The following is a 21,916-nucleotide window of genomic DNA, read 5'->3' on the forward strand; positions in this document are numbered from 1 at the left end:
TACACTTCAACTGGCAGCCCGTCTAAACCAGGCGCTTTTTTGTTTGGAAAACTAGCTATGGCTAACGTAACTTCGTCTAGGGTGAGGGGGGCGTCCAGAGCTTCTCGCTGTTCAGGAGTTAAGCGTGGGAGATTAGTTTCGGCTAAGTATATCTCCGAGTCTGTTCTAGAGGCAGCGGTCTGACTCTTGTATAAAGAGCTGTAGTAATCAAAGAAGATCTTGTTAACTTCAGGGCTGCCTGTAACTACATTGCCCTGGGGATCCGCAATATGCGTTATCACTGGGGGAGAAGTATATGCTTTGGATATTGTTGCCAGGAGGGTACCCGCCTTCTCCCCTTGCTCATAGAAGGCCTGCTTGTTAAAGAATAACTTGCTTTTGGTAATTTCTTCTATAAGCTGATTGTGCTTACTGGCTAATGTTTTCCATTGATCGAGATACTCTTGAATACGGGTATTAAAATAGTTTGTACGAGCGCACTCTATCTGTTGTAGTAGTGTTTGCTCATTACGCTTGGTATTTTCTTTGCATTCCACTACTGCCGCAATGAACACACCTCGGGCAAATGCCTTAAAAGTATTCCACACCAACGACACATCTTCCTCATCTCTATGGATAAAAATGAAGTCTTCTAGATTTTTACTAATTTTCTCATGTGTAATTATTAGATCTAGCCAGAACGGGTTAAGCTTCCAGTATTGGAACGGGGGCTTATTTCCCCATATAACCTTAAGTGCGATCGGGGAATGGTCTGAGACTAATCGTGGTAGGATTTCTACATGAGACACATCTTTTAACAACTGAGGAGACACAAAGAACAGGTCAATGCGTGATGAGGTGTTAAACGTAGCTGAGTGGCATGTATATGAAAGTTGCGTAGGGAAAAAATGGCGCCACAAATCTGTATATTTGAGTTCGTTCATTAAATTAGCTAGTGTGGTGGTTTTATCTTGTTTAGGGGGGTATCTATCTAGGGAGGGATTGCAGACTGAGTTAAAATCTCCTAGCCAGAGGACATGAGCACAGGGATGTTTTAAGATGAAATCTATACCTTCTCTAACTATACCCACTGCATATGGGGGAGGAATATATATGTTAAGGATAAGTATGGGAATGCCTGAGATTCTACAGTATAAAAATATATATCTGCCCATTTGATCCTCCTTGGCCGCTAGTATCTGGAGAGTAAGGGATTTCCTAAGTAAGAGCGACACCCCCCTTGAATATTGGGAATATGTGGAGTGGAACGACCATCCCACCCAGCTCCTACGTAGTGCCTGTGTCTTGTCACCCGTAAGATGTGTCTCCTGTAAAGCCACAATATCCACTCTCTGACGTGTTAAATATGTCATCACCAACTGCCGTTTCACTGGGTTATTTAGGCCTCTCACATTCCAGCTAAGAATTTTAAGGTTGTTTTGTGCCATTCTTATTGCTGTTTATGTATATGTACAGGATAAAATGCGATGTGATCTGCACCTTTTTGTACCTTTTCCTATGGCCCATGTATGTATTGATGTAGTATATTTTCCCCTCAAGTGAGGGATTTAGAACAAAACATAAACTTTCCCCAGTCCCTAACCCACCCTGACCTTCCAAAACAGCAGGAAGGTCCTTACACCCCAAATTAAGAACAATAACCATGTAGCAGACCACAGCTAAGAGCTGTAGTATCTGCTAGGGGGTAATACCTAAGATAGTATAGCCTTTTTATCAGTGCGGAAGGAAGAGGCAGGTGCTTAAACTTCCAACTGCACTTCCACGAGCCAGGTTCTCTCTGGCTCCCGCTCATTGTTCTATATGTATTGCTAGAGCAACAATAATATACGTGTTTTACATACTGCTTTGCTATAAACGCCTATGCATTGGCATCTCCCAACATCACCCAAATGGCATTTAAATACATTTATAAGCTATGACCTGCACATATATATTGCGAAGCCACACATCTAGCGTGTGTGGACGTGAGTAACACTGGGGGGGGGGGGATGTCCAGGGATAAAAAACAGAGAAAAAATAAAGTCAATAGGGAGAGTGGGGACACCCCCTCCCGCAGGGCCCAGTGACGGGAAGCAATATAATTGACTTCGGGGTATAGGCCCTAGTGAGGGGGGCGTGCACACTCCCAAAAAACAAATAGGGAAAACAGGGTAGAAAAGGGAAATACGGACATCTCCCACCCCGGCAACCCCGACTTTTATCGGAGAACCCACCAAGCGCCATCTTTTAAACACTTATTTCCAAGATGGGTGTCACTGAACCCCCCCTCCCCCAAGCAAATAAACTGTGCGGTTAACGACATTATAGAAAATAGGTAAATGGATAGATGAATACGGTTGTCATTGCGGCAAGGTACTGATCTTAATTTCCTTGCGGCCTGTTAGATTTAAAGGCAGAGTAGAGGCATTTAGAGCGCAGCTCTTGGGCTTTCGTCCGCATGTCTGGAGAAAGGCCGCCATTCCAGGCCTAGGCGATATTATGTTGAATGTAAGCGGCTCATTGCTTTGTACAGTGTCTCACATTATGTAAACATGTGCCCATTGCGCTACAGTCCAACGTCTAGGTTTATAGGCCTCAAGAGTAATGCCGCCAGCAGGAGTAGGGATACCCATCACAGTTAAAAGTGGATTAGATACGTGACAGCGATAGTGAGGGGGAAGAGAGGGGGGGAACAGATCAGCCTTCAACCACAGTACTCACGGATACTTCATATAACTCGATTCCTTTCAGGTGAGGCCGGAGCACGCGGCCGCGCATCCAGCCATGTCTGGACTTCTTCTGGAGTGGAGAAAAAATGCGTCTCACCATCTGCAACCACACGTAGCTTTGTTGGGTAGAGCATGGCGTACATCAGGCCCAGGTCACGGAGCCTTTTCTTAGCGTGTACAAACTGTGCCCGTTGCTTTTGCAGGTCTATGGAGAAGTCTGGATAGAAGGATATTCTGGCGTTTTCATATGTGATGTCCCCTTTGGCGCGGGCTGCGCGCAGTGTCGCATCTCTGTCGCGGTAATTAAGGAGCTTCATAATGAAAGTGCGTGGTGGTTTCCCAGGCGCCGGGACCTTTGGCGACACTCTGTGGGCCCTCTCGATAATAAATACCGAGGAGAATGTAGGCCTTCCAAACAGATCTATAAGCAGCTTTTCAGCGTATTCTGCGGGCGCGCTTCCTTCTACCTTTTCAGGTAGGCCCACAATGCGCACATTGGAGCGACGGTTTCTATTTTCAAGGTCCTCTTGCCTGTCTATAAGCATCTTGATATCTCTTTGCGCTCGGGGTACGTCACGCTCCAAGGGCCCGATGCGGTCCTCCGCGTTGCTTACTCTGGCTTCGACGTCGGAGACTCTAGTACGCAGAGTCTGCATGTCCGCTCTGAGGAGTGAGACATCGGTTCGTACCTCTTCCAGCTTAGTGGTGATAAGCGTTAGGGCCGACTGGCATGCCGAGACTCCAGCCATGATTTGTTGTAAGGATGGGGCGGGTTCCTCCTCTCCCGCACTCTCGTCGCCATCTTGGGCATCCATGCGAAATTTGCGTAGCTTGGCGATAGCCTCTGAAGCGCGGCGGGTCATCAGCAGGGCCGGCACCAGCTTGCTCCTGGACGTGTAGGAAAGGCAACCGGGTAGGTCAGTAGCAGTTTGTGTCGTTCTAATTTGCTCTAGTATGTGTTTTATCGGAGTTTAGAGCGGGAGCTCAGCGCCAGCACGTCTTACTCCATCGGCTTCCGGCCACGCCCCCCCATCTTTCCTTAGTTACATTGTATTACACAGGCCGACTTTTTCTGCTGAATGGAGCTGCTGACTTTGAGAAAAATCGCGAAAATAGCAAAAACTAAGAGGCGTAAGGCGGTGGTTTATATATCATTGGAAAGAGGAGAAAGAGAGCTTTAAAATGATATGCATCTTTCCATAGTTTTTGCACTGCTCGGAGTCCCTTTAAAGAGAATCTGTATTGTTAAAATCACACAAAAGTAAACATACCAGTGCGTTAGGGGACATCTCCTATTACCCTCTGTCACAACTTCGCCGCTCCCCGCCGCATTAAAAGTGGTTAAAAACAGTTTTAAAAAGTTTGTTTATAAACAAACAAAATGGCCACCAAAACAGGAAGTAGGTTGATGTACAGTATGTCCACACATAGAAAATACAACCATACACAAGCAGGCTGTATACAGCATTCGTTTTGAATCTCAAGAGATCATTTGTGTGTTTCTTTCCCCCTGCATCTCTCATGCACTGAAGTTTCAGGCTGCTCTTTTCTTCCTGCAAACAGCTTTGCCCTTGTCTGTAATTCCTAACTATTTGAAAGCCCAGCCAGCTCAGAGGACGATTTATCCAGCTTGTAAAAGATAAGAGAGAAGCTGCTCTTATCTAAATAACACACAGGCAGTGTGCAGAGAGGGGCCTGGAAGGGGGAGTTCATAGCAGAACCACAACACTGAAGAACTTGGCAGCCTTCCAGACACAGGCTGACAAGTCTGACAAGAGAGAGATAAGTTGATTTATTACAGAGACTGTGATAGTACAAAGTGCTGCAGTAAGCCAGAACACATTAGAATAGCTTTTGGAACTTGTAGGATGATAAAAAACAGGATGCAATTTTTGTTACGGAGTCTCTTTAAAGGACAATGGATGTGACCTATTACATGATGAGATAGACATGAATGTATGTACAGTGCCTAGCACACAAATAACTATGCTGTGTTCCTTATTTTTCTTTCTCTGCCTGAAAGAGTATGCAAGTGGCAGTTTCTGACCGGGTTGGATTGCGTCAGATTAGTAAATGGCTCCTCAGAGCAGAAAAGAGATAAAAAGGCTCAATAATTTATAGATTTCAGCTCTGGCAGACTCCAATGAAGGTGTCATTGAGCAGAGACAATGAAACAGTAAAAACGTAAAAAATAGATGTAAATATACATTTAAACTGTTGGATATCTAAAGAAAATGTCATTTTTTAGGAGAAGGAGGATAGATACAATTGCTTTTCTAAATCAGTTTATTTTTACCTCGGATAAAAGGTGCCCATATCTGCAGGAAATCCATTCCCCCAAAATGTCCACTCGATCAACGTTTGGTCGGGTTTTGAAAAATCTAATTAAAAACAATAGTAAATGCCTGGAAATTGTTTACAACCAATTTTCATGTACCATTCAATATATCTTTGTCAGGGAGTACTTCCTAATCCTAATTATAATAATCCTAACATTTGTATAGCGCTTTTCTCTTGTCGGACTCAAAGTGCTCAAGAGCTGCAGCCACTATGGCGCCCTCAAGGGGCCACCCTGCAGTGTTAGGGAGTCTTGCCCAAGACTTCTTATTGACACTAGCCCGGATTTTGGTGCAGTTACACTTACTTGCTTGTCTCTAGCAGGCATGATCAGAAAATGTAGCTCTCATGCAAATTATTGTTCCACAGCAACCTGATGTTGCAGAGGCTTAACTCGTAGGGTGTGTACACACATTCAATTTCAATTAGCCAATTATACCACCTCCATTTGGCATGAGGACCAGCAGATTTTGAATACTCTGAACAGATTGGGCAGGTAAGCTCTCAGGCCTAGTGCACACTGAGCGGTTTTGGTAGCGTTTTTAGAACCGCTTGTGGATATGGAAACGCTTGGGTAATATATTTCAATGGGCTGGTGCACACCAGAGCGGTAGGCGTTTTGCAGAAACGCATACTCCCGAGCTGCAGCAGATTTTGGATTTCGGAGGCGTTTCTGCCTCCAATGTTAAGTATAGGCAAAACGCTTGATAAAACGCCAGATCAGAGCGGTTTTCCAGGCGTTTTTGTTACAGTAGCTGTTCAGTAACAGCTTTACTGTAACAATATCTGTAATCTGCTACACAAAAAAAGCTACACAAAACCGCAAAACGCTTAATAATAATAAGAAAAAACGCTTCAACAACCGCTAGCGTTTTGCGGATCTGCTAGCGGTTTTTGGTGTGCACTAGGCCTCATACTACATAGAAGCGGTAATTTTGGCAATTTTGCCACTTTCATGTAGTAGGAGAGATTACCTGCACAATCTGTTTATAGAAATTGGTCAGTGATTGGTCAAAATTTGATGTGTGTACACACCCTTAACTCATAGATCTGGTAGCTGCCAGTAAAGGTGGCCATACACCTGACGATTATGGGCAGAATCGACAAAGAGACAACTTTTATCTCTAATCGCAATCTGATTAGAGATAAATTTGTCTCTTGTCGATTCTGCCCATATACTACAGGCGGATTCCAGTCTGATTTCAGCATGAAATCTTCAGGGAATCGGCTGCTACTGGCGCATAGCGTCTGACGTCGGTGCATAACGTCTGACGTTAGACGCTAGGCACCAGTAGCGTGTACGGAGAGCCGCCCGGAGGTTACGGGACACCGCGTGGAGGCTGCAACAGGACAGGTAACCTATAAGTGCAGGCGGGGGGCACATTTATACATTGCGGCAGGGGTTTTGTTGTCTCGTCGCCCATTCTGGAAATCGCCAATGTACCGACGCGCACTCGACCAAGCAACTTCGGCCCGACATCTTGGTTCTGCCAATTCTGTTTTTTGTTGCATAATAGTTTTCACATTAGCTGGATGTTCAGTTCCCTCATTTTTGGAAGTCTCAGGAGTAAAGAGGAGTGAAAGTTCCACATCTCATGGCTTGCAGCTGGCGTGTTTATTGCAGCCTTTCTTGTACACCAAACTGAAGAAACGCAGAAGTCCAACTTTTTACATCAGTGCAGGATGCCTACCATCGTACAACAGTTCCCTCTAATGGTGGGCAGAGTCTATGGCTTTACAGGAAGGACTTGTTGTAAAGTTTCAGGAAGCCAGCAGCAGTGGGATGGTCAGATCTAGGAAAACTCGCGGGGAAGCATGTGATCGGTTTGGCCAGGTGATAGATATGCAAGTCTCTGATTTGCTAGTCATGATCATGTGCTAAAGAAGAATGTGATCACAACAAATCAGAGCTTTGCAAATATGTCAGATGATCAAACAAATCCCATGCTTCTCCATGAATTCTCCTAGACATGAGCATCACTACTAGTTACCTAAGTACTTGCAATAAGTCAGGTCAGAGTGAGCTCTGAGATGTCTCCCAGTGCGCTGTGTTTAGCTTACAGGGACAACTATGGATAATTTGCATATTTCAGCAGGGATGCACTGGGAGAAATCTCGGCGCTCACTCCAACCTGAGTTATTGCTAATACTTTCTGTTTTAACAAAGCAAACTTTTGTTTTCCATAGCATTTTAGTAAGGGGGCTTTTTGGTCCATTGTAGCCCCTTACACACTCCAATGAGTTCTGGTTCACCATGAGCTGGCTGGATACTCTACTAGTTACATAGTTACTGTTTTATTACCTCCAGAAGTTATGTATAAGGCATTATGCGCGTCTATGGCTCTATCAACACATCCTAATAAGAGTTTTGACTTTTTTTTTTTATCCTTCCCACAGAGAGCTCATGCCTTCGCCAAGAATGTGGTGGACTTGCAGTGCAGGCCAGCCTTTGCCAGAACAGAGATGGACCGCTTGTTTCCAAACAGATATAACACGGGACTGGCCAGCTTTATCAAGAAAAACAAGCACGCCAATGAATCCTCCTACCAGTACGGCCCTCCATTCGGATTTCGCCGATACCTCAAAGAGCTTGATGACATTTTGGAATTGATGTCCGATGATGATCTTCCCCAGGATCTAAAAAACAAGCAATGCAAGCGGTGCATCGTTGTGGGGAGCGGCGGCATCCTTCATAGCCTACAACTCGGGCATGCCATTGACCAGTTTGATGTTGTAATCAGGTAAGTTAGCCAAGGCTGGTCATAGGCCAGAATCCCATAAACATCAGACCATCTTAGGCCTCTTTTTCACAGACTGTTGAGCTGTGTGCTCAACAAGCAGTTACCAGGAAGCAGTGAGCAGTTACCTGGCAGCAGTGAGCAGTTACCAGGCAGCAACAAGCAGTTACCAGGCAGCAGTGAGCAGTTGTGAGAGTTTGAGAGGCATTTCACTGCCTAGCAACAGTCCGTGGAAAAGAGGCCTCATCTACTTTGAGTAATCGTGGCCACTAATGATTCAATTTGCTGAACAATCATTTATGAACGATTCTTCGTATGAACAATCAGAAATGATCGTTTGTAACCAGTAATGGGGGGAAAAAAATCTCCTTACCAATTCGATCAAATTGATAGAACCGATCTGATTTTCTGATCGATTATGTCAATCTAATTGGATTGGTTGGGGGGGGGGTTGTACATTAGTGGTCCCTTTAGGCTTCTTGCACACAGGGACGTTACAGGCGCACGTTAGTGCAGCCTGTAACGCTCCCCCAACGCACAGCAATGTAACACAAGTGGGCTGTTCACACTGCCCACGTTGCGTTACATTGTAACGCAGCAAAGTGCTGCATGCTGTGCGTTCTACGCGGCTAAGCCGTGTTAGACTGTTTGCACATGCTCAGTTATGTTGGGGAGGAGGGGAGAGCGGCCAGGCACATGGCTAATTAATATTCACTGCACTCAGTGACGTGCAGTGTTTACTTCCTGGAGCGTCCGCTCTGTGCGGCGATTGGCCGGGCGGGACCACGTGATGCCGCATGCGTCCAAGAGTACGCATCACGGACGCCAGAGTGAGCTGCACAACGCGGCTCACTCCGACGTCCACACCAGAGAGCACCAGGCGTTGTGTTAGGGGCACGTTATGTGCCCTATAACGTCCCCTAAACGCAACGTCCTGGTGTGTAACTAGCCTTAGGGTTAGGGTTTTTTTTCAGTAAAATATCAGTGAATTTTACCAAAATTTTACTAATGAAAAATACCACTGTAAAATAGTAGAATATCGGCAAAATGACGATATTCCTACTATCGGCCATTCTTCTGCGCCCCTATTTCATTCACGCCTCTTTTGCTACCTCTAGCTCCCTCCCTCACCCTCTCTCCCTTCCTTTATTTTCTTTTCTCCATGTGGGTAGCCATCTTTTCTCCTCAGCCATCTCATGCGCCTCTTATTGTGATCATTTGACAGTCTCCAGTCCATTCCTGCCAGATGTCAGATGTTTAAGGTAGAATTTGCATTACATCCGCGTTTTAGATAGTAAAGATAATGCCTAATCTATTGCATGTTGTATGTGTCTTAGACTGAATAATGCCCCAGTGCATGGCTATGAAAAGGATGTTGGGAACAAGACCACCATGAGGATGACCTATCCAGAGGGGGCGCCGGTCTCAGAGCAGGAGTACCTCAGTAGCCACCTGTTTGTTACTGTCCTCTTCAAATACGTGGACTTCCTGTGGCTGCAAGCCATGCTGAAAAACGAGACTCTGGTAAGTCAGATCCATTTCTGCTGGTAGCACTGCATATGTATCCCAGCAGAGGACACTACATTGCATCTTTTTCCTTGTCATGCCTTTCCATTGTAGTCAGCTGCAGCAACTTCCAGATGTTTACATACAGCGGGACCTTATTTTGCAAGCTTAAAGGACAACTGAAGTGAAAGCGATATGGAGGGTGCCATATTTATTTTATTGTAAGCAATACCAGTTGTCTGGCTGTCCTGGTGATCCTCTGCCTCTAATACCTTTAGCCATAGCCTCTGAACATATGCAGTTTAGATGTTTCTGACATTGTCAGATCTGGCAGGATTAGCTGCATGCTTATTTCTGATAATATTAAAACACTACAGCAGCCAATGTATCAGCAGGGCTGCCGGGCAACTGGTATAGTTTAGAATGAAATAAATATGGCAGCTTCCATCTTTTTCTCACTTCAGTTATCCTTTAATTTGTTCTGGAAACAGTAGTCCAAAGCACTCTTATGTCAAAGCGTATTTCCCCCCGTGATCTGAAATAATTTATATCAAACTATTTAAAAAGTACTGTATTGAAGTGTATAAAGTGAAAATGGAAAAAAAGACTTTCACTATAACTAACAGAATCATTGACTGAGGAGCTGTCAGGCATACTATCTCAGAAAAAAAACCACATACATAAGTAGATAAATACTTGCTTTACTTCCATAGCATGCTGTATGTATTGCACTGTTTACATTTTGATTTTAGTGATATTCTACAGCAAAAAAGTTATGCTTTTTAGCATTTCACATTTTAACTGTGGCTATTTTGATGCCAATCCTGATGTAATTTCCTCCCTTACTTTCCTCTGCCTGGTTGTGTCTGCATTGCTCGCGCTCCACTATAGAAAGTGCATTGTCTCTGCATGAGAAGTATTGGCTAATCAGAGAGGAACATACTTGTGCCAGGGGAAAACAGGGGGGAAAGAGGTTTCAGCCAATCATGGCTGCATTAGTTAAATCTGAGTGGAAAGTAGAGAAGCAAAAAAGGACAACCCAGCATGCCCTGCAACTTCCTTTTTGTGTGCCAAATTTTGTGTGTACCAAATAAGAGTCAGGTAAACTGAGGAATCATCATTTATCAACAAGAAAAGTAACAGTGATTTTAACTTTCGGATAGCCTGGTTAGCATCCTTATTACTTGTTTACCAGATAAAAATAATGAATTGATTTTATGCTCGACAGTTACACTTTACAGGGTTCCTCCCCTCCCCTCCCCCCAACCGTTGCCCGTGAGGTCCCCGGCATCCTCCTTGCCCCTTACCTGGTCCAGCTCCGGTTATGCGTGCACATCCCGGCCATCTCATCACGCCATTTGTCGTAAGCGTCCTGCGCATTCCCGGTTCAGTCTTTAGAGAGCCGTATGGGGGCCGAATGTTAGTTTTTAAATAGAGTTGAATATACTGACTGGGTGTCCGGATTCCGTCTGTAGCACCGCCTCCTAGCAGAAGAGGTCACACACGCTTCTCTGATTGGAGCTAGAGGAGCACCTATGGCCTCTGCTGCTAGGGGGCGGGGCTACAGGTGAAAGCCAGACATCGGGACAAACTGTAAGTATAATAAACTTAATTAGCTTACACACACTAAAAAAACCAAACCGGAAGCACTGTACTGTTTACTGTAGAGCGCTTCAAATGCCAGAAATCCCAGTCGCAATTGCCCTGGGAATCGCTGCACAAATCGCATGCACGAGTCCTAGTATGTCCAAGGCCTAAAAGAGCTTTTATTACTATAGTGGTGGTGCCGATCCTTTCATCGGACTCTGCTTCCTTGTATTTGGACATTCAGAAAACTAGTAAGGAAAACGTATTCTGTTTTCTGCTAATGTCACAGCTGTTATTTACATTACCTAAACTGCTTTTGTGACACGTGGCAGCACCAGGAACAACCCTCCATTCATTATTAATGGTTTATAAACACTATAAAAGTACCACTATTCTTCAACCTGCATGCCTGTCGTAATAAAAGTCTGGGGCAAAATATGGAGGCGGTGTACTAACTGCATGCTATTTGTTTAGCCAGCTGTAAAAGCATAATATAGTAAACCAATCAGGACTGGCAGCATTTGTAAACTGACAAGAAAGGTTTGAATGAGTAAAATGCGATTTATTAGCTAACTTGAAAAATTAAAAAGAACTTTCAACCTAAAGGTACATATATACATGTGACAATCCAGCCCCGCAATCCCGTCGAGATCTGCTCCCGTTAGCGTACGCAGGAAGTACGGGTGCAGACGGACAACGAAGACCGGTTGCTGGATCGTCAGAGGGTGAAAGAAAGGTTATCTGCTCCCGTTAGCATACGCAGGAAGTACGGTGAACAGACTGAAAATAAAGATTGGTCGCGCAGTTGCCGACAATATGTAATGGGACAAACATTCACCAATCCCGTGTTACTAGGCCACTGTTGCCATGCAGGTCTCATGCACTAGAGACTGCAGGAGGCAAATTCACTGTGTGCGTAGTAAACTGTTAAGATTGGTTGGAGGTGCCCATACATGTAAAATCCTGATTGTATATACAATCAGTAAACTAAAAATATCGATTTTGCGCTGGAAGTCGGGTAAATACACTGCCACCACTGTCTGGTTGTATGGAGCAGACAGTCTCCAACGCTATCATAATACGGTAGCCAGCCCAATCACGTTCGACATGCTCCAGTCACCGTTCGGGTAATAGTCACTTCCGACGGCTTAAAGACTGTGAGCAATGCAACGTTTAAAGAAAGGTTACTGGGTCCATATATGGTGCAATCTCGAATTGTATTTACAATCGAGAAACTAAAGTTATCAATTCCGCACAGGAAATCTGGTACTAGGTAATCCTAAAAGGAAGAAATGGTTATTTACAACCTAGCTAGCAAATCAACAATTTATAAGCAAATCCTAAAACAATGCGGTAGTATGACTGACTCTTCAGAGGGCAGATTCGTTATAGCAGCAATCAGATGACCAGAACAGGCACAAGACTGAACGATAAAAATCGTTAGTTTTATTCTAAAACTACATACACACACAGCTTACTTTAGAACAGATTGATTTGATAGAGAGTAGAGATGAAAAGAAACAGAATGTCTTAATATACAGTTCAAATACCGTTATTGGTTGTCCGTGCGGCAATCGCAGGTCTTTGTTGAAAAGTCCAATATGGCGGTTTTGCCATGCGGCCAGAGTCCTGCTGGCTTGTCAGATGTTATAGACAAAGATTCCAGATGATGGACTTGGACCCCCAGAGCCTTCTGGGCTCTCTGTAGTTATAGCCCCCACTCCAGCAGGAGGGGTTAGGGGGCGTGGATCACACACCTCTTTGGAACAGGAGATATGCCCGCCCCTCTCATGGATACAGGAATATACCTGAATCATGATAGGTGTGCTAATCTGCAAACCATACAGGTTATGTTAAATCTAGTAACATTTTTAGATTTGTCAGAATTTATCAAGAACGTTGATACCAAACTTGGGGAATCCGACCCCTGGGGTATTAGAGGGTTATTTTAAAACAGTCTTATGCTAGATCTGGGAGTCCGATTGGTCCGTAAACCTGTCAGAACCAGCGTCCTGCGGAATCCCACAACCTGTGCAGATTTCATGTGCATAGTGATTTGCTATGCCATGAATTATGAAGAAAATGTGAAGGAAATATGGATATTGGGATTCCTGAGGTCACAGTAGGTCAGCTGCTTCCAGAGAGAACTGATAACATCTGTGCATTTGCTAGGTCTGTGTGGAGGTGTGAACGCTAGAGACACCATTCTCCCAGAAACTTGGGATTTACGATTTATGTCAGCCTTATCTGTGATGGATGGGCTGTATAACTCCTCAGCAAGGCTAGGTGACAAATTCCACACAAAACTGCCAGGCTTGCTAGCAGCCCAGGAAGGAGAGAAAAAAAAAGTGGATTTTAAACCAACAAATGTCATTTTGGTTGGTTTGCAAAGAAACTGGCGTTTGTGACTCCATGACGCATTCGATATGTCATATCGACGGCGTCACAATACATACATACAGGCCCGTGCGGGGCGTGCCGCCGCCCGGGGCGGTGTAATGGAGGAGGGAGCCGGAGCCGCGGGGAGGGCAGCCCGACCTCTCCCTCCCTCTCCCAGGCCGCCCTCCGTGCTCCCCCCTCAGATGCAGAGCGAGCAGCCAGGAAGTGCTGTTTACAACTCACCTCCCTGGCTCCAAGCGCTGCTCTCTCGCCGCCTGTCTCCTCTCTGTATACACGCTTATACACACGCTGCTTCCTGTTTAGCCGGAAGCAGCGTGTGTATCAGCGTGTTGGCAGATAGGAGACAGCAGCACTTGGAGCCAGGGAGGTGAGTTGTAAACAGCGCTTCCTGGCTGCTCGCTCTGCATCTGAGGGGGGAGCACGGAGGGCGGCCCGGGAGAAGGAGGGAGAGGTCGGGCTGCCCTCCCCGTGGCTCTGGCTCCCCCCTCCATTATAGGGGACAGCTACCTATCTAACCTATACTGAGGGGCACCTACCTAATCTAACCTACACTGGGGGGCAGCTACCTAATCTAACCTACACTGGGGGGCACCTACCTATCTAACCTATACTGGGGGGCACCTACCTAATCTAACATACACTGGGGGGGCAGCTACCTATCTAACCTACACTGGGGGGCAGCTACCTATGTAACCTATACTGGGGGGCACCTACCTAATCTAACCTACACTGGGGGGCAGCTACCTATCTAACCTACACTGGGGGGCAGCTACCTAATCTAACCTATACTGGGGGGCAGCTACCTAATCTAACCTATACTGGGGGGCACCTACCTAACTTATACTGGGGGGCACCTACCTAACCTATACTGGGGGGGGGGGCAGCTACCTAATCTAACCTATACTGGGGGGCACCTACCTATCTAACCTCTACTGGGGGGCAGCTACCTATCTAACCTATACGGGGGGGGGGGGGCAGCTACCTATCTAACCTATACTGGGGGCACTTATCTAACCTGTATTGGGGGAACCTACCTACCTAGCTAGCCTATACAGGTGGCAACTATACTGGCTACCTATATTGCAGGCACCTACCTAAATAACCTATACTGGGGGCACCTACCTATCTAACCTATGCTGGGGGCAACTATTCTGGCTACCTATATTAGAGGCACCCACCTAGCTAACCTGTACTGGGGCACCTACCTATCTAACTTATACCGGGGGCGCCTGCCTATCTAACCTATACTGGGGGCAACTATACTGGCTACCTATACTGGAGGCACCTACCTGGCTAACCTATAGCGGGGGCAACTATACTGGCTCACCTATGCCTGGCTACCTATACTGGGGTACCTATAGCTGGCTACCTATACTGGGGTACCTATTCTTGGCTACCTATACTGGGGGGACCTATACTAAGTGCAACTAGACCTGGCTAACCTAAACTGCGGGCACCCATACCTTGCTCGGGGGGTAGGGGGGGGGGTGTTTGCGCAATTTTTACACCCTCGCCCTGGGTGCATTTTAGCCTAAAAACTGCACTGCATACATACATACAATTTTGATTAGCCAACCACTGTCCAATTTTACCACCCCCATGTAGTATGAGCTTTTGAATCTGTGAATCTGATTGTGTAAGTAAGTTCTTAAACTTTAAACTACATGTAGGTGGTAGAATTCAACAATGATTGGACAATCAAAATTAGATGTGTGTATCAAGCTTAAAGATAGCCCGAGGTGGGCTCATAAAAATTGAAAGAAAAAAAAACTAGGCTACCTGATCCGGGCAGCTGAGCGGATCAGGTAGCCTCCAATTCGCTGCTCCTGTGGGCAGGGAGGCGGGGGAGCTGCAGGAAGTGCGGCCAGGGAGCGAGCTGCATAATGGCAGCTCTGGAAACGCTGCAGGAACGCGGGGTTTTTGAACTGGCTGGCGTTTTGAACTGGGAATCCCTCTCCCCTGTGTTTACCTCCGAGATAGAGACAATTATTGTCACTAATTATAGTGTGGCGGTGGGGACACAGAGCCATGTCATGAGGCAGTGAACATGCCTCTGTCTCCCATCTGCCCCCTAAGAAACCACTTCTGGTTCTCTTTAACCTGCTGAGCGGTCTGGACGAGCTCAGCTCGTCCAGTACCGCCGGAGCCTGCCGCTCAGGCCCTGCTGGGCCGATTTGGCTCAAATAAAAAGCAGCACACGCAGCCGGCACTTTGCCAGCCGCGTGTGCTGCCTGATCGCCGCTGCAGTGCAGCGATCCGCCGCATGCAGCGGCGAAAGAGGGTCCCTCCAGCCGCCTGAGCCCAGCGTAGCCGGAACAAAAAGTTCCGGCCAGCGCTAAGGGCTGGATCGGAGGCGGCTGACGTCAGGACGTCGGCTGACGTCCATGACGTCACTCCGCTCGTCGCCATGGCGACGAGGTAAGCGAAACACGGAAGGCCGCTCATTGCGGCCTTCCGTGTTACTTCTGGCCGCCGGAGGCGATCAGAAGAACGCCTCCGGAGCGCCCTCTAGTGGGCTTTCATGCAGCCAACTTTCAGTTGGCTGCATGAAATAGTTTTTTTTTATTAAAAAAAAAACCCTTCCGCAGCCTCCCTGGCGATCTTAATAGAACGCCAGGGAGGTTAAGATCTTTCCTTTTGCAGATCATAAAACAAAAGCTTGCTCTTTTGAATCTTTGAGGCCCCTTTTACACTAACAGGGTAAACCTGCGTTGTGTTACCATATTTTGCCGCAAGGGAACGTAAAAGCGATGAAAGTCCATGGAGATTTTCACACGTATTGCGGTCCGTTGCGGTGCACCAGAATTATCCAAGCCGTCACAAGGGCAACAGCGTGTTACCGCAAGCACCGCACTTAATACACGGTTCTTGGGTTAATGTAAGTCTGTTGGTGATGCACAGGGCCGGTTCTCCCATGAAGCAAGGTGAAAATTTAGCATCAGGCGCAGAGGTTGCAGGGGCAGTATTTTTGCACTGTGTGTTTACACTAACCGCATGCAGTCAGAGTAGGAGAAGAAGCAAGAGAAGAGTGAGGGGTAGAGGTAATCATTGGGGAAAAGCAGCTTGTTGTGCTGTGTGAGGAGTGTGACAGTGAGTGAGGAGGGGGGGAGGCAGGAGAGCAGTAGTGTTTCATTTTACTTGCACAGCAGATGGGATGAGGTGGCACCGCTGTCCTGCTGAGGAGGAATGGAGTGGCTGAGGGTGAGCAGTTTGAGTATCACAGACTCACAGCCAGTGTGCTATTGTGTTGAGCTGCAGCATGTCATGTCATGTCATGTCATGTGAGAACATTAAGTGAAGCAGAGTAAATTGTTGGGTGCTGTGCGATCATTCCAAATTGGGGGGGGGGGGGGGGGGGGGGGGGCATCCTCACAAATTTGCCTCAGGCAGCAAAAAGTCTAGAACCGGCCCTGGTGACGCATGTAGTGTAAACGACGGAGTACAGTGCAGCACGCATGCGCAGACCGACAGGAATCCCAGAGACGTACTTCCTGCCGGGCAAAGGAAGCAAGGTAGCAAAAGAGGCTTGAATGAAATAAGTCTCTGTATATGCTCAAATTGGTTTCAGTTTCAATATACCGTACATTGTAATTCCATTTCATAGAGGGCCATGCCTCTGTTTTATGCATGGGTAGAATTGCTAAGTTATCCGCTTACACAGTGAACGCATCTTGCAGCATATATATATACAGGCATAGGGTGAACTCTGACCTTGATCATCAGTGCTAGCTTATAAATGCACCTCTTAGCAAGAATGTAATCTGCCGGTTTTTAAATCTGTACTTTATATTCACAGTCTATGTGGACCAGATTGTTTTTCTGGAAGAGCGTGGCAGACAGACTCCCCCTGAAGTCACATCAGTATCGGGTCCTGAATCCCCTCATTGTGAAAGAAACTGCAGTGGACATACTGGACTTCAATCCGCCGCAGAAGTGGTGGTGGGGTTTTGAAAAGGTATGAGGCGAGGAGGGGGCGCTACAATAATCTGATTGTTTTACACACCGAAAATAATGCTAATAATTTTTAGCTTGTATGCAAATTTTATGTAAATTGTATATAGCTTGCAATTATGCATGACAATACTGGCAGAATGACAGACAAATGACAGCGTTCAAGGCTGCACCTGCAATGTAAACTAACAGGCAATGCAGAGCTCCACTGGGGCTAAATACGAGCACGGCTGCACTGTGCAGGACGCCTAATTCCTGTGCAGTACCTCGGAGCTGCTCTGGCTTGGCTTTGTCCACCAAGCAGCTCCGTGCTACTGCTTGGGTGCAAGGCCTCTTGCACGCTACGGCCGCACTTGTTCATGTCCGGGAGCATGGCTACGAACTTCTAGAGGAAGACTCAGTTCACATTGGTGCGGATGTGAAACGGAACACACATCCACCCGTCCATTCTGCATCCGCATTGCGCAAAATACCCGACCATTCTGCGTCCGCAGGGTCGCTCACCTTGGCCGGTAAGCATCACCGCTCACCTGTCTCGCAGCTCGTCCCTTCAGTAGCCCGGAGGCCAGCAGAAGCATGGCTGTCCATAGGCTGCAAGAGACCAATTCTCCCTAGCAACAGTGAGAATTTGCATTGGTTCAACATGAACCAATGAGAATTCTCCCTGTTGCCGAGGATTCCCATTGGTCTCTTGCAGCCCAATGGAGAATCAACCAGCCTCCGGGCAGTTCAAGAGGGACTAAGTGGCGGCGGGAAATGTGATATTGACATCACAGCGGCAACGGGATGCGGGTGAAACAGGCGACGCGGATGCGGTGACTAGCCTAGTAAGAATGGACAGTGCCTGCTCTCATAGTCTATCATTGGACACATTTTCCTGTCTGGTCAGGGAAAACTTGACAAAACCAGACTCCACTCGTCCATACTACTTTCAGCAACGTTTTGCTGGACGAGCCAGGCTCATCCTTACCGTTAGGGAGGTTAATGGATTTTTTGTGTGAATATACTGTATTTGGATCACTATATTTGGCTTTGGTCTGCTCTGTTGCACTGTGTCACCTTTCTTGTGACCATGATAATTATATAATCAGGGTCATCGCTGCAAATGCACTTTATATTGGGGTCCTGTTTGTGAATGCACTTTATCTGGGATTTATAACTACCTCATTGCACTATATCACTTTCTGAAAACTCATGTATTTTTTCGATGGCATGCTACAGTGGTTATGCATTATTGTATTCAGCACTTAGCATTTTCTTTATTGATCACTATATTTGTCTTTCAGCTTCTAGGTTGTAATATTGATATGTCTTATTTGTATTATGCGCTGCACCATGTTATAATTGGTATACTGTAGTGCCACATACACTGCACAAGAAACTGGTATATTTTCAGAGAACAGTTTTGATCAGGACCCTTGTGATTTTTACTGGTACAGTGTGGCACTCCTTTGTTGAGACTTTTCATTGGTATGTATGGGAAGGTCCAGCAGCCATGCCTTGTTTTTAGATGTTTTTTATGTTCCCTGCTCTACTTCATAAAATTTATTGAGGGCTACAGCAGTAATTGTCTTCAGAGACCAATCTGATTGGTACTCATATGGGGAGTCTGTTTCTCGTGTTTTGCTAATGTACTTTATTAAATGGAAGGTTCACGCTATTAAGAAAATCCAAATCCACTTACCTGGGGCTTCCTCCAGCCCGTGGCAGGCAGGACATGCCCTCGGTGCCGCTCCGCAGGCTCCCGGTGGTCTTCGGCGGCACGCCCGACCTGGCCAGGCCGGCTGCCAGGTCGGGCTCTTCTGCGCTCCAAAATGCGCCTCATGGGGGCGCGCAGACGTCCTCCAGGCTGTACTGCGCAGGCGCAGAACTACTGCGCCTGCACAGTACAGCCCGGATGAGATCTGATGACGTCAGCGCGCCCTCTTGAGGCACACGTTGGAGCACAGAAGAAAGAGCCCGACCTGGCAGCCGGCCTGGCCAGGTTGAGCGCGCCACCGAAGACCACCGGGAGCCTGCGGAGCGGCACCGAGGGCACGTCCTGCCTGCCACGGGCTGGAGGAAGCCCCAGGTAAGTGGATTTGGATTTTTATTTTTTCTTAGGTTACCGCGGATCTTCCCTTTAAGGGTCAGGACCCACTTCACCCATTGGGTGTCCCCTCATTTGACGAGACTATGGGGAATCCATTTTTGCTCTATTTCATTTTCTTTAGCATCTAGCCATGTTGTTTGGACTCATGTTCTTGAATGGCTTTTCCCTCATTCCTAATGACTCTCTTTCTTCTCTTTCCTAGAATGTCCCCACGATTGGCGCGGTTGCTGTAGTCCTGGCCACACATCTTTGTGATGAAGTAAGCATAGTCGGTTTTGGCTACGATCTCAGCCAGCCAGACATACCATTGCATTATTACGATACTCACTGCATGGACACCATGAACAGACAGCCAATGCATGACGTCACCAAAGAGAGGAAGATGATGCAGAGACTGGTGCGGGAAGGCGTGGTGAAGGACCTTAGCGGGGGCTTACACTGTGACTTTTGCCCTCCTCATCAGACTGACGAATTGAGCAGTACATAACTCACCATGTGCGTGACGGCCTATCCATGGGATGTGGACCTGTGCAGCTCTTTCCACCACCAATAATCTGCCTGCCTCCTGTGGAGAATCAATCTTGCTTCAGCATTGCATGAATTGGGCACCACTCATTGCCATATTCCTCCATTTTTGGGAGTGAGACTTCAGAAATGGGAGTCATGAGACTGAAGCATGCAGGGAATTAATTTAATGCTTATTTTACCTGGAAATGCTGCAGGAACAAAATGAACGCTGCTATGTGTTGTTTTTTTTTAAATACTGTTTAGAGTATGTCCATCTCAGCAGAGATCCCAGCTGGCCAGTTGGTGGCCTTGGCCAAGAAAAGCTGCCTTTTCCTTAGATAGCAGCCTCAAGCCACAGCTTATACATAATAAATTCCTGAACAGTGGGGCGTTCAGAAGTGGTAGATTGCGCCATTGTTTGCCATTTTGTTTCATAGGTTATGAAATCATGTTTGTTTTCGCTGTCTTGGAGGCCATATCATGGAAGTGAACTGACAATATCCCTCTAGACGGAGCACTGAAGCTATGCTGAAACAATCAGAATTGCCCGTATGGTCACATACCTGGGTATACATGACCATGTACAATATATGCTGGAACAATCACAATGCCCATATGGTCGCATACCTGGGTACTCGTGACTACGTACATCTATGCTGGAGCAATCAGAAGGCCTGTATGGTCACTTGCCTGGGTATGCATGACCATGTACAATCTATGCTGGACCAATCAGAAGGCCCGTATGGTCACATACCTGGGTATGCATGACCATGTACAATCTATGCTGGACCAATTAGAAGGCCCATATGGTCGCTTGCCTGGGTATGCATGACCATGTACAATCTATGCTGGAATAATCAGAAGACTCGTATGGTCACTTGCCTGGGTATGCATGACCATGAACAATCTATGCTGGACCAATCAGAAGGCCCGTATGGTCACTTGCCTGGGTATGCATGACCATGTACAATCTATGCTGGACCAATCAGAAGGCCCGTATTGTCACATCACTCGGACTATGTACAATCTACCTGTCAGCTGTGGACTCTTTGGGCATTTCTAATGGAGGACTGAATTTATTTTAATTTTATTTTTTAATCTTGTGATTTAAATAAGTTATGAAAAAAGTGCTGTATTTTTTTAAATTGTCACTATACCTGTGCAGAACCACTTTGTAGGGGACCTCCAATCAAGATGACAATTATCAGTAACTCATTATCTTACATCTGGTTACATTAGCTTTATCCGTCTCTTAAAGGGAATCTGAAGTGAAAATAAACTTATGATATAATAAACTGTATGTGTAGTACAGCTAAGAAATAGAACATTAGTAACAAAGATATACGAGTCTCATATTGTTTCTAGTACAGGAAGAAGTAAGGAAGTTCAGTTGTTATCTATGCAAAAGAGCTTCTCTGTGCTCTCCGACCAAACTTGACTATGCTACAGTGCTGTTTTCTGAAGCACTTATACATCAAAGAAATGGTGAAAGACAACTTCAGATAGGGTTTTTCTGCAGGGGAGTTCAAAGGGTGATTAGCTCTGCTCTGTTTTTATAGTTTAAAATACAGAGTGTAGTTTGTAAACCAAAAATATTAGAGAATAATGCAATGTTATAAAGAAATATAAAAAAAAAACCCTATAACTGAAAATAAGAATATGAGACTCTTTTCTTTGCTTTTAAAGTGAAACTTAAGTGAAAAAAAAAACGAGTTCTACTCACCTGGGGCTTTCCTCAGCCCCCTGCAGCTGATCGGTGCCCTCAACGTGTCTCTCCGATCCTCCTGGTCCTGCCAGCGACCACTTCCGGTTTCGCCGTCAGGACCCGAACGCAAGTGATTCTTTGCGTTCCCAGCCACAATAGCGCCCTCTATGTTGCTATAGCAGCTCTCTATGCTGCTATAGCAACATAGAGGGAGCTATTGTTGCTGGTAACGTGAAGAATCACTCGCGTTCGGGTCCTGACGGCGAAACCAGAAGTGGTCGCCGGCGGGACCAGGAGGATTGGAGAGACACGTCGAGCGCACCGATCAGCTGCAGGGGGCTGAGGAAAGCCCCAGGTGAGTAGAACTCGTTTTTTTTTTTCACTT

At 46.3% G+C, this 21,916-nt stretch overlaps 1 protein-coding gene across 2 annotated transcripts in view; it reads left to right on the forward strand.

Moving 5' to 3' along the window:
* Positions 1-21,533, forward strand: part of ST3GAL5 (ST3 beta-galactoside alpha-2,3-sialyltransferase 5) — a 161,042-nt gene extending 139,509 nt beyond the window's left edge. For both annotated transcript variants that reach the window (XM_068275476.1, XM_068275485.1), the window contains 4 exons: positions 7,443-7,786; positions 9,121-9,307; positions 17,073-17,231; positions 19,522-21,533. In XM_068275476.1, coding sequence (XP_068131577.1) covers positions 7,443-7,786; positions 9,121-9,307; positions 17,073-17,231; positions 19,522-19,806 — 975 coding nt within the window. In that variant the 3' untranslated portion in view covers positions 19,807-21,533. The remainder of the gene's footprint in view (positions 1-7,442; positions 7,787-9,120; positions 9,308-17,072; positions 17,232-19,521) is intronic.
* Positions 21,534-21,916: the final 383 nt, after the last annotated feature.

This window comes from Hyperolius riggenbachi, chromosome 1 (assembly GCF_040937935.1).
Source record: "Hyperolius riggenbachi isolate aHypRig1 chromosome 1, aHypRig1.pri, whole genome shotgun sequence".
Lineage (NCBI taxonomy): Eukaryota > Metazoa > Chordata > Amphibia > Anura > Hyperoliidae > Hyperolius > Hyperolius riggenbachi.